This window comes from Myxocyprinus asiaticus, chromosome 16 (assembly GCF_019703515.2).
Source record: "Myxocyprinus asiaticus isolate MX2 ecotype Aquarium Trade chromosome 16, UBuf_Myxa_2, whole genome shotgun sequence".
In the NCBI taxonomy this organism is placed as follows: domain Eukaryota; kingdom Metazoa; phylum Chordata; class Actinopteri; order Cypriniformes; family Catostomidae; genus Myxocyprinus; species Myxocyprinus asiaticus.
The window spans coordinates 6,000,210-6,012,932 of NC_059359.1; the positions used below are offsets into that span (position 1 = coordinate 6,000,210).

At 39.3% G+C, this 12,723-nt stretch overlaps 1 protein-coding gene across 1 annotated transcript in view; it reads left to right on the forward strand.

Moving 5' to 3' along the window:
* Positions 1-12,723, forward strand: part of csmd3a (CUB and Sushi multiple domains 3a) — a 437,506-nt gene that overhangs the window by 377,513 nt on the left and 47,270 nt on the right. The window contains exon 60 of the mRNA XM_051721095.1: positions 3,258-3,437. Coding sequence (XP_051577055.1) covers positions 3,258-3,437 — 180 coding nt within the window. The remainder of the gene's footprint in view (positions 1-3,257; positions 3,438-12,723) is intronic.

A 12,723-nucleotide genomic window follows, 5' to 3' on the forward strand; every position in this document is an offset into this window, starting at 1 on the left:
CTGGGAGGAGAATCTTTTGTTTCATTTTATTTCGCTGCATGCCCAAGAGGCTGCGGTACCCAAAACTTCAACAAAAGAGTGGTTTTCTTGTTCCCTGTGTCACATGTCAGGTGCGCACAGCCGTCGTCATGACCACCGTCCCATTTCGGCAGGATCGGCACTCCACCGGCGGACCCCCCGCCCCTGCACACCCAGCTGTGGCACAAACATGCCCACACCGGTTTGGTTCCGATGGACTACGGGGATGATATTCCTCTTCCCCCCTCCTCGACCAATCTTATGGTGGGCATCAGGACCCAGGTCTTCGATGTCTCTGGATTCAGCCCCGCCACGAGGCCCCACCCGCCGGTACGTCCGATGTGATTGTCCCCTTGGTCCCCCTCGCCCAGAGTTTGGATGCGTAGCTCACGCTTTCCAACCTGTCGCGATGGCTGACCCGGACCGTTCGACTCAGCTACGCGATTCAGTTCACCAGGTGCCCGCCCAGGTTCAGCGCCGTCCGCTCACCTCGGTGAAGTGTGAGAATGTCGCTACCTTGCGTGCGGAGATCACTACCCTTCTACGGAAGGGTGCGATAGAGCCTGTCCCTCCAGCCGAGATGAAGAAGGGGTTTTACAGCCCCTACTTCATCGTACCGAAGAAAGGCGGTGGGTTGTGGCCAATCTTGGACCTGCGAGTACTGAACCGGGCTTTGCACAGACTCCCGTTCAAGATGCTGACGCAAAAATGCATTTTAGCGAGCGTCCGGCATCAAGATTGTTTTGCGGCGTTAGACCTGAAGGACGCGTTCTTCCACGTCTCGGTCTTACCTCGACACAGACCCTTTCTGCGGTTTGCTTTAGAGGGCCAGGCGTACCAGTACAAGGTCCTCCCCTTCGGTCTGTCCTTGTCCCTTCACGTCTTCATGAAGGTCGCAGAGGCAGCCCTTGCCCTGCTAAGGGAAGTGGGCGTACCCATCTTCAATTATCTCGAAGACTGGCTAAGCCTAGCTCACTCTTAGGATGTGTTTTGTGTGCACAGGGACCTGGTGCTCTCGCACCTCAGCCGACTGGGGCTTCGGGTCAACTGGGAAAAGAGCAAGCTCTCCCCAGTTCAGAGTATCTCTTTTCTCGGCTTGGAGTTGGTCTCGATGACGGCGCGCCTCAAGAACGAGCATGCACAATCGGTGCTGAACTGTCTGAAGGTGTTCAGACAGAAGACAGCGGTTTCACTGAAACTTTTTCAGAGGCTCCTGGGGCATATGTCATCCTCAGCAGTGGCCATACCGCTCGGGTTGATGCATATGAGACCGCTTCAGCACTGGCTTCAGACTCATGTCCCAAGATGGGCATGGCGCCATGGGACACATTGCGTGGTCATCTTGCCGATCTGTCGCCGTCTCTTCAGCCCTTGGACCGACCGTGCATTTCTATGGGCAGAGGTTCCCCTAGAGCAGGTCTCCAGGTGCGTCGTGGTTACGACGGATGCCTCCAAGACGGGCTGGGGCACCGTATGCAACGGGCACACAGCCGCCGGCTCCTGGACTGGCCCGCGGCTGCGTTGGAACATAAACTGCCTCGAGTTGTTGGCAGTACTGCTCGCCCTGTGGAGGTTCTGGCCGTTGATCCAGGGCAAGCACGTGTTGGTCCGGATGGATAACACGGCAACGGTAGCGTACATCAACCGTCAAGGCGGTCTACACTCCCGTTGCATGTCACAACTCGCTTGCCGTCTCCTTCTCTGGAGTCAGCAGCGCCTCAAGTCGCTACAAGCCACTTACATCCCGGGCGACCTCAACACCACAGCGGACATGCTGTCATGACAGGTTACACTCAGGGGAGAGTGGAGACTCCACCCCCAGGTGGTCCAGCTGATTTGGAATCGATTCGGTCGAGCAGAGGTAGACCTGTTTGCTTCCCGGGAATCATCCCACTGCCCGCTTTGGTACGCCCTGACCGAGGCACCCCTCGGTATAGACGCGCTGGCACACAGCTGGTCCCTGGGACTACGCAAATATGCATTTCCCCCATTTAGCCTACATGTACAGACCCTGTGCAATTACAATCAGTAAAAACATCAAACTGATCAAATAGCCATGTGTCATATGCTGTTGGAAAGCTCTCAATGAGTAAAATAAAACCATCCTATTTGTTTTACTCACAGACAAAAAGTAATAAAAGAGTAATAGCTAAGTATATGTCTTTGATGATTATGTTAGTGTTGCTTATATGCCACGTTTTCACTTACAACTTCACGAAAAGCTAACGGAACATAAAATAATCCACACATAGCACAGTGTTACATATGGGCACCAGGAGATGGTGCCATGTAAATGACACAAGCTCAATGATGCAGACTCATTGAGTCAAAAGGCACTCATTCTGTGAAATCTCATTACTAAAATCATGTCTCCATGCTATGCAAACCTTTAGTCATTGTTGTGTTTGCATGTGCATTTAGTTCTTATGTACAATTATTATGTTTTATTTGTTCGGAGAGGCTTTTGGACACAAGGATACGTTTTTGGACAAAAGAATAAATTATTTTTGTAATGCTATAACTTTTGATTGCTTTGTTGTACCAACACAGATTTTTTCACAGATACAGTTGACATTATTGGGAACAAAACAACCAGATATACCTTATTTACATCCAGAGATATATAATGTCAAATAAGAAAAATAAGAAAAAATGTACTTTTTTTCTTCAGTTTAGGCTTAGAGTCTCAGAATGTATCGTAATCTATATCATTATAAAATTGAAAATATTTCTTCAAAACATTGTATTTGTTAACATGAGTTAGCTACATTAGTTAACATAAACCAACAATGAGCAATACTTTTACAGCACTTATTAATTTTGGCTAATGTTCATTTTTATCATATACTAATAAATTGTTTAAATTGTTGTATGTTATCATTAATGCATTATAACGACTTAATAATGACAATTTTCTTTCATTATTAATATATTGAAAATATTCATAAATTAACCAAGAGTAAAAAATGCTGTTAAAATGCATTCTTCATTGTTAGTGTAATGATACCTAATGTATTTACTAATGCTAACAAATACAACCTTATTATAAAGTGTTACCAATGTGTGTGTTTTACAGTTCATGTTTCAATTTATTTGCTGAAAAGTAAGTAAAGGTAAAGTAAACCCCTATTTGTATAAATAATTGTATAATTAAAGGCTAAATCTATGTTCTTTCATGATTTTTTTTTTCTTGGAGAGCAGTACAATTACATGCAGTTCTTATTCTGCTCCTCTAATAGTGATTAGCTGTGGAGATCCAGGAGTACCTGCCAACGGGCTGAGATTCGGGGAGGATTTTACCATCGGCCAGAACGTGACATACTCCTGCCAACCTGGTTACGTGATGGAAAACGGGAGCGTTGTTACCCGCACCTGCACTCTCAACAGCACCTGGAGCAGTACATTACCAACTTGTCAAGGTACAGAGACATTCTTTCTTTTTCCAAAATTTGTGGTACCAACGAACAATTGGATGTTGTGCTGTAGTTTCCAAAACATCTTGGTTCGAAAAAGGGAAGTTATTTCTCAAGAAAGGCATCAAAGAAAAAGGGTTAACCTCGAAGTTTTTCACACGTCAGAAAAGAGCCAAGAGAAAGGAGATTCATAAATATTTGATGACCGCTCTCGGCTTAGTCTCCTCGGAACGCCCTCTCGTAGATATGGTGGATGACTTCTGTATCCTTCGATTACTGTGGAGATCCAAATAGGTGATAACCAAGGCCACACATATATCTGCACCCTCAGATACTCAGCCAAATTTAAATGCCTGTTATTCACAAAATTCAACCTAGTTTCATAGAATCATGTTTCTATAGCTATATTTGTGCAAAATATTTTTATGTGGCCTTTTGTACATATTGCAGCAGTTTCCTGGTTAAATGAACACTAGAGGTGCTACAACAACAATGACTTTTATTCTCTTCCACACAAATCATGAGTAAAATGGCAGATTATCAGTTCATAAACACTTACTTTTCACACTATTCCTGACACAATGCTATCTTGTGATATTGAAACACTTTTACTATAGTGCATGACTTGTAAGGTGATACATTTTAATGTTTGCATTACATAGCTAACCACATTTACAAGCTTGTTGAGTGCTGAGTGCGATCAAATTGTGCAGAAGCTCAACTGATAGAATGTTGCACTTGCGACGCAAAGGATCAGGGTACGAGTCCTGAAGAGCACGCAAGTGGACACACAGTGCTGGGTCATAACGGATTTTATATTATAAGGACTATGTTATCCAATTACAAAAATCAAGTACTAATTAGATTAAATTACATTTTAAAATACTCATAACCAGACAGTTACCTTTTTATGGATTACATGACTACTGTACATATTAAACAGGCAAAGGCAGTAAATTGTTCATAATTTATTAATCCCTGTAATTCTTCTTCTTTTAAAAATATTTACAAATTTTAATTTTAAAGTAGCCCACAACTGATGTACATTTGATAAGTCTTCAATTTTTTTAATGGAGGGGGGTGGTGGAATTGCACATACAGACCTGAATCTAGCCACGAGCCATAATTACACTGAAGATGGAACAGTAATCACACACAAATGCAGAACCCATTGCATTAGTGTGCTGTAAAGTTTAGTTTAATTTAGTTTTGCAATTTCGTTTTGTACTCATACTTGTACAAAAATGTACATGTACGTATGTGCTTTTGCAACAACTTTTTTTGGTGACATTGATTCACAAATATAACTGGTCTGATCTGTTACCACACATTGATGGCATTTGTAATGGCAAAATATTTGAAGTAAGGACATTTTATGTGCCTTTTTTATGTCACTAAAAATATTAGCAAAGACTAATAGGAAGGAAAACACATAAAACCTTATGGGAGTCAACTCCAGCCGTTGGAGTCGATGGAATCGACACCTTGACTCCATTTATTTTTAATCAGGATTGTGTCAAAATTCAGGGCCGTCACCAGTAGTGGCGATTAGTGGGCAGTGCTTTCCCAAGTGACATATTTTCACCCACCAAAATTGCTTGTCAGGCATGAATGGAAAAATCAATGGAATTATAGAAATCATAAATTTTCACTCATTTATAGCTCGCTCAATCCACTGCTTACTGCGTCCGATTGCTGCTCCGTGATAAAGTTGAAGTTCTGTAACTCCTGGTCAGTTTCTCCTACCCAAATCATAACCCTAACTGTTAGTGAGACGGGAGAAGCTGACTCTACATGGCTTCCATGCTGATGGAAAAACAAATCACTCATATATTATTGCTCGATTCACTTCAATTATTATCAATAAGCATAGTATGGAGACATAATCAAATAAGAAAATAATAAATTTGGATCATTGTTTTTAATGTAATGTACAGTATGGTATGTGAAAATGCTTTTTTATGGAATGTGGTGAAAATTTTAAAACGGCAGCTTATTAAACTTGACAGTCTCGACCTCGACGGATTAAATAGTAGTGGGTTTAAAGCTGCACTATGTAACTTTGTGCTCTCTAGCATCATCTGTGGTCGAAACTTAAAATTGCAAGCAATTTGCGGATGAACACTTTATGTGAATCGTGTTTCTGCACTGCCCTTCTGGCGGATGAATCCCATGATCTGAGCTTTGCCTGTATGAGATCATGACTGGAGATGTTCAGAGCCAGAGTCATAACATGCTATTTTCACATTGATATAATGTTATACGATTAAACATTTATAACTGAAATATTATTTGCTTTGATGATGATAAACAATACTAGTATTCACATATTCTGAATGAATGAATTTTACACTTATAGCACTTTTCTGACACTTATTATTTGTATATTATATTGTACAGCCTCAGTCGATAATGCGGGTGAACCGTAATATTACAATAGTATGTCTATGCAATACTCACAAAAACACCGTAAACTAAAAACATAAAAACAAATCATACATTTTTTTCAAGTATTCAATAATGATGGGGATAAAATATACTTTATTAAACATGAAAATAATATGCTTAAAAATGCAATATAACAGTTACAAGAAGTTAATTTCAGAAGTCATAAATATTAGTAAACATGTCACAGTAACTTCCCCCGACAACGTAGATACATCACGGTCGGTTAACACACGAGTAATGTTTGATTCACACAAGCATGACAAGCAATATTAACGTCAACAATCCTACCAGACAACATATCCTAAAATTATAGCAGGTAAACAACTTCGCCAAATGGATAACAGATAAAAATCTATCCAGACTGCAGCGATGCTGTCCGAAACTGTGTGAGTGTGACTGACTGAACTGTAGTTTCTTTCTTCTTTTTAACAGCTGCTCACAAACAAAAACAGTGCATTACTGTTTAATTGGGAACGAGACAGTCGGCTCTACTTTCTTATGTTTACGGACATGACGTAATGACGCAAGGATGTACATCATAAGCCAGTGATTTTGAGTATTTCCTATTCTATATGTTCAGGCGATGGCTTGTGAAGATTGCAGTCTTTATCGCACGCTAAATGTAGTTTTTATTTTCTCTTAAGTGTTTTTAAAATGTATGACATGAAGACATGAGTTTTGAGACTCTAAACTAAAAAAAAAAAAAGACACTGCGGAACTTTACCTTAAAATGACCGGTAACAATGTCATTCCCTATTGCTGCTCATATCCATTTTTAAGAGGGAAAATAAATAGAAACAGACTAGGTCGGAAATAATTAGTTTAATTTTCAAATAGAAACTAGACAAATTGGAAGAATCCACTTCTCCAACCACGGCCCCATGCATTGACGTAATATACTACATAAAGTACCGAAAGTTTTCAAATCTGTCACACATCTTGTCTCTCTTTTGCACGCGCGCACATCACTCAAACACACATGATGAATGAATGTCCCACCATTGTAGAGGATGTGATAGGTTTTTAAAAATGCTAATTCACTGATTTGAGCCAATCACAACATCCTGTTCGTAAAGTTACGGAGTCAAATAAAATAATCGATTCCTGTATTAGAGTCGACTCCGAGTCTAGGACGATTCATCATGATTTAATTCTCATATTTTGATCCATTAAGTACGTTTTTTTACTTTACATTTAAGCAACATTATGTCAAAAAAGCATGTCCTACTCAAATGCATGTGATATAAAATAAATAAGAATTAGGTCTGAAGTAATCCAAAAGCAATCAGATTAGATTACATTAAAAAATGTATCCCAGGAGATTACGTTACTGACTACAATTTTAGCCATGTAATTTGTTATCAGTACTAGATTATAATTCAGAAGTAATGTACCCAGCACTGTTGACACGTGAGCCAAGGGTGTCACAGAAGCACCAGAAAATGACGTAGTTGCAACAGCAATTGTGTTTTTCATCTCACATTTGCTTTTTATGACACTATCGGTTAGGTTTAAGGTTTAGGGTAGGGATGTCAGTTTTTGTTCAAACTCGATAGGACATAACCCTTAAAAACCTCTTCTGTTTTGGAGAAAATGTAACTCGCCTTTAGTGCCAAACAGTGGCCATTTCACATAGGAACTGCTGCGATATGTGTAAGAAACCACATAATATAATTTTGCAAAAATGTTGCCACAGTCACGTAATTTTCATGCGATCAGGCTAACAAAATTCTCTTGAAAACTGTAAACACTGTCTTTCTGTGGCAGCATGAAAATTGCTCTGTTTGTTTTGAGCGACCCGCTTAGACCCGTCCCAACAATGTTACTCAGCCAATTGCGTGAGTTGGGGGGCAGGACTATCACTTTGTTTGACCAACTGCAGATGGGGGGTGTATTCAGAAAGCTGTTTTGAAGTTTATTTTTGTAATTCCGTTTGGTGGTGCTAGTGGCACAGAAATGACATACTTCAGCTTTAAATTTCTGTCTCTTCCGCACACAAAGCTATAATATGGCTTCAGAAGACTTCAGAAGTGTTGTGTGAACTTCTTTCGTGGTGATTTTATGGTGCTTTTTTGTCTTTTTTTGGAGCTTGACACCTGCCACTATGAACTGTTTTATGAAAACCGAGCAGCATGAAGATTCTTCAAAAATGTGTAAAATATAACACCATACATGTTTGGGAAAGCATGAGGGTGAGTAAATAATTACATCACTTTTGGGCGAACATTTCCTTTAAGTGCATTCCAAAGAATGCCACAGGTTTTCCACAAATATCACAGTTCAGATTCAGATAAAAGTGTTCAGATTCTGTCAGGCAGTAATTATAATTTCTGCCATTCGCACTGAACACACTCCTTTTCATTTGTCTAATTTGTCAAGTATTAGATTTTCTCTCCCGCATGCCCACATCCATTTACAAACCACTCAGAGGAAACTATTCTTCCCGGCTGTTCTCATTAGCACTAAAACTCTACTGACAGTTTGTGCCTGGAATCATCCTCATTCCAGCATTTGCTATTAATGGATATGAACAAAAATATCCAGGATCTGCCTCATTAAATTTCTTTTTTTTCACAGAAAACCTTCTTGTTTGCTCAACAAATCTGTATTGCAAGCATAAAAATAGCACCCATTAAAATTCTAAGAACAAGGGAGCAAAATTGTTCAGTGAAAACCTGCTTAGACTCTAATGCAAAATCATTATAAAGCCATTTCTATAACACTTACTACCCAGGAACCGAAAAAATAAAAACGTTGTTACACAGTTTAATCTGGGTCTGCGACAACGGTTAGACAATTAAATCTATACATAAAAGACATTTGAAAAGTACCAAAAATAAATGATGAAGGCCTGGTGAAAAGTTTCCAAGTCCGTTTTAATGTTGCCTTCATATAACTAATTTGTTAGTTTTAATGAAAAACAACCCCTCGGATGTAAAGTTGCCTGAACTCTCTTTACTGTTACTAAATGGCAACATTTTTTTTCAACAGTCATGGAAAGAACATACACAAAAACACACATAAACACCTGCATACACATACATCTGCAGTGCATACACAAACAAACAGCTGCATATGCTCACTTTTCCCTCCTCACAATGTATAAATGGGTCTTTATCAAGGCTGTCAATCGATTAAAATGTTTAATTGACTTAAATATCATTATATAATATGCCGTTTTGTTAATCAAATGAATCACAATTCATTTCATATATCAATATTTGCTGAAAAAGGCCCCCCAAAAAAGATACTTCAATAAATAATTATAAAAAATAATTACAAATATAATATATAATAAATATAATAATTCAGATAATTAATAGACATGATATTATTGTTGCAGATGAGTGATTAGAAAATACAAAAAGTGGCTTAAGAAGTCAATATATTGTTTGTTTATTTTCACATCATTAAATATAAGCCTCTCGCTGGCCTACAGTCCACAGTGATCCATATTACAATCGAGTTCATCAAACTTTTCGAGGTAGAGACTCACAAAAACATAGAGGTGGCACTTTCGTCGGTAGGAAAATTTCTTATTATGGTGACATGAACAATTGCATTTTTTCATTATTTTTTTTTTAATTTATAAATAAAAAAATAAAAAACTCTGATTTAACACATTAAATTGAATGCCCTAGTCTGTTATACGTAACAATATATAGCCACCTTTGTATTTTAGGAAGGGTGTGCCCTCGCAAGGGGGTCATCACATATTGGGGTGTCCTTTGCATCAAAAACTTTGAAAACTTCTGTGTTAAACTTCCAGTAAAAAGCAGCCATGCTTGCCTGATCCCATTGCTTTTGACTTTGATTGGTTCGGACAGCTCGGCAAATTCTTTGGCCCTGCCACTGGAGTCTGGAGTCATCTTCCAGCTCACTCCCAGTGCCTGATATTTACTGAAGCATCAGCGGTGTAAGTCTCAGGCTTTAGGCCAGTGCACTGTTCTGTGGAGGGATATTCTGTCCTCCCTTCACACTTAATCTCCAAAGTTATGTGCGGCTCACGAGAGCTTTCCGACACCTCGACATCAGGGAGGATCCTTGAAAGACTTATTTTTGAACTGAATAGAGTTATATGAAGTGCAAGGCTGAAAGGGATAGTTCATCCAAAAATTAAAATTCTGTCATCATTTGTTCGCCCTAATGTCATTCCAAAACTGTATGACTTTCTTACTTCTGTAGATGTAATTACCTGCATTTGTGTATACATTTGTCTTAAAATCTGGTTTGATCTTCATCTAAGATAAAATAATGGGCAAACACAATCTGTTTTAACTAATACCATACCAATGTGTAGGTTGGAAAAAGTATGTGAACCCCTAGGTGAATGATGTCAACAAAAGCTAATTAGAGTCAGGAGTTGGCAAACCTGTCATCCAATTAATGCAATGAGATTGGAGGTGTGGGTTAGAGCTAATTTGACTTATAAAAAGCACTCAAACATTTTGAGTTTGCTATTTACAAGAAGCATCTGCTGACGTGGAGCATGCCTTGCAAAAAAAAGATCTCAGAAAACCTACGATCAAGAACTGTTGTTTTGCATAGAGCTGGAAAGGATTACAAAGTTATCTCGAAGAGCTTAGATATTCATCTGTTTACAGTTAGACAAATTGTCTATAAATGGAGATGACTTAGTGCTGTGGCTACTCTCCCTAAAAGTGGCCGTCCAGCGAAGATGACTCAAAGGGCACACCGCAGAATGCTCAATGAGGTAAAAAAAAAAAAAAAAGAACCTTAGAGTGACAGCTAAAGACTTTAAGGAATCATTGGAACTGGTTAGCATCTCTGTTCATGAGTCTACTATACGTAAAACATTAAACATGCATGGTGTCCATGGCAGGATACCACGAAGGAAGCCGCTGCTTTCCAACAAAAATATTTCTGCATGCCTGAAGTTTGCCATAGACCACCTTGACACTCCACTACGCTGCTGGGAAAATGTTTTGTGGACTGATGAAACTAAGGTTGAATTGATTTGGAAGAACACGCAGCACTAAAAAGGGCACCGCATACTAACATGGAAACATCATTTCAACGGTGAAGAACGGTGGAGGGAGCATCATGATTTGGGGCTGCTTTGCTGCTTCAGGGCCTGGACCGCTTGCCATCATTGAGTGAAAAATTAATTCCCAATATACATATCCTACAGGATAATGTCAGGGTTGCTGTGCACCAGCTGAAGCTCAGTAGATGCTGGGTGATGCAGCAGGACAATGACCCTAAACATCGAAGTAAATCCACTACAGAATGGCTTCAAAAAAATAAAATCCACCTTTTGGAGAGGCACGGTCAAAGCACAGACCTTAACCCAATAGAGGTGCTGTGGAATGACCTCAAGAGACCTGTTCACACCAGACATCACAAGAAACCCCCAGCTGCACAAAAAATATAAATAAACTCCAGCAACTTTTCTTGTGAAAATCTTTTTGGAATGACCCTACAGCATGGATTTTGTTCCCTTCAAAGTGCCCTGCCAGATGCGCTGAACAGTTGAAAGGAGGGTGCGTTCTTATTCTAGAAAGCATTTGATTGGATAAGGTTTCTTAACCTCTATGTGATGTCATAAATGTTCCTAAGTCTTTTTAGCTGGAAGAGAGACTGCAGATTTTAAATGCTTATTTCTTCTGAAAATGAATTTTGCAACATTTCAAATTATACCAGCATATAGATGACCTTAAAGCTAATAGATATGGTCTAAAAGCAGCAAAATTGTAATTAAAAACATTAATGAATGAAATATGTATAAGCATATTTTTTTTGTTTTGTTTAGAATTTCTATTTAAAATAAACAGTAGTTACTGTAGGACCAATTATTGGATTGCATTTATGTCTTTGAGAAGTCATTTAAAAGTCTGTGGAAACATATATTTAGCAAGAATTGTGTATTGTGTATTAAGAAGTTATGTATTCTGATTTGGTGACCTGAGTAGCTCAGTAAGCAAAGATGCTGACTACCACCCCTGGAATCGCGAGTTCGAATCCAGAGTGTGATGAGTGACTCCAGCCAGGCTTCAAAAGCAACCAACTGGCTCGGTTGCTAGGGTGGGTAGAGTCACGTGGGTTACCTTCCTGGTGGTGGCTATAAGGTGTTTCTCACTCTCTGTGGGGTGAGGGGTGAGTTGTGCAAGGATGCCACGGTGAATAGCGTGAGCCTTCACACGCACTAGGTCAAGTCATTTTTATTTGTATAGCGCTTTTCACAACACACATCATTTCAAAGCAGCTTTACAGAAAATCATGCATTAACCGAAAATAAAACTGTAATATCTATAAAGCCTTAGAGTGGTCATTGTGTAGTTTGATTAAATATGATTGTAAATTGTGTATAGATATTAAATAATAATTGTATTTAGAATCTCTGTGAGCAAGTTGAAGGCGACTGTGGCAAGGAACACAAAACTCAATAAGATGTTGGTTAATGGAGAAAAATAACCTTGGGAGAAACCAGGCTCACTTGCGGGGCCAGTTCCCCTCTGGCTAACATCATGAATATAATGGCAATATTAGTTATATGCAGTGCAAGTCATGGTTTTAAATTTGTAAATTAAGAAAGTGTTAAGGTCCATTGGTTTGTTTTTTTGTTTTTGTTGTTGTTGTTTTTTAAAGAAAAGATTTGTCTTTTGACTGTTTTTGAAGTTCATCTTGGATTAACTGCAGAACTTCACATAGATGATTGTCCTTTGTTAGTTGGCTGATGAAGGCTTTTGTTGGAAATTCAGTTATAGTCTATGTATTCCATTTCAAGAGTGTAGTCCATCAATAGACAAAGGTGATGCAGGCAGAAATTAATGAGGTGCATCGCAGTTCAACCTGCAGGTCGTTTCTGTGAGGTTCGGTGGGG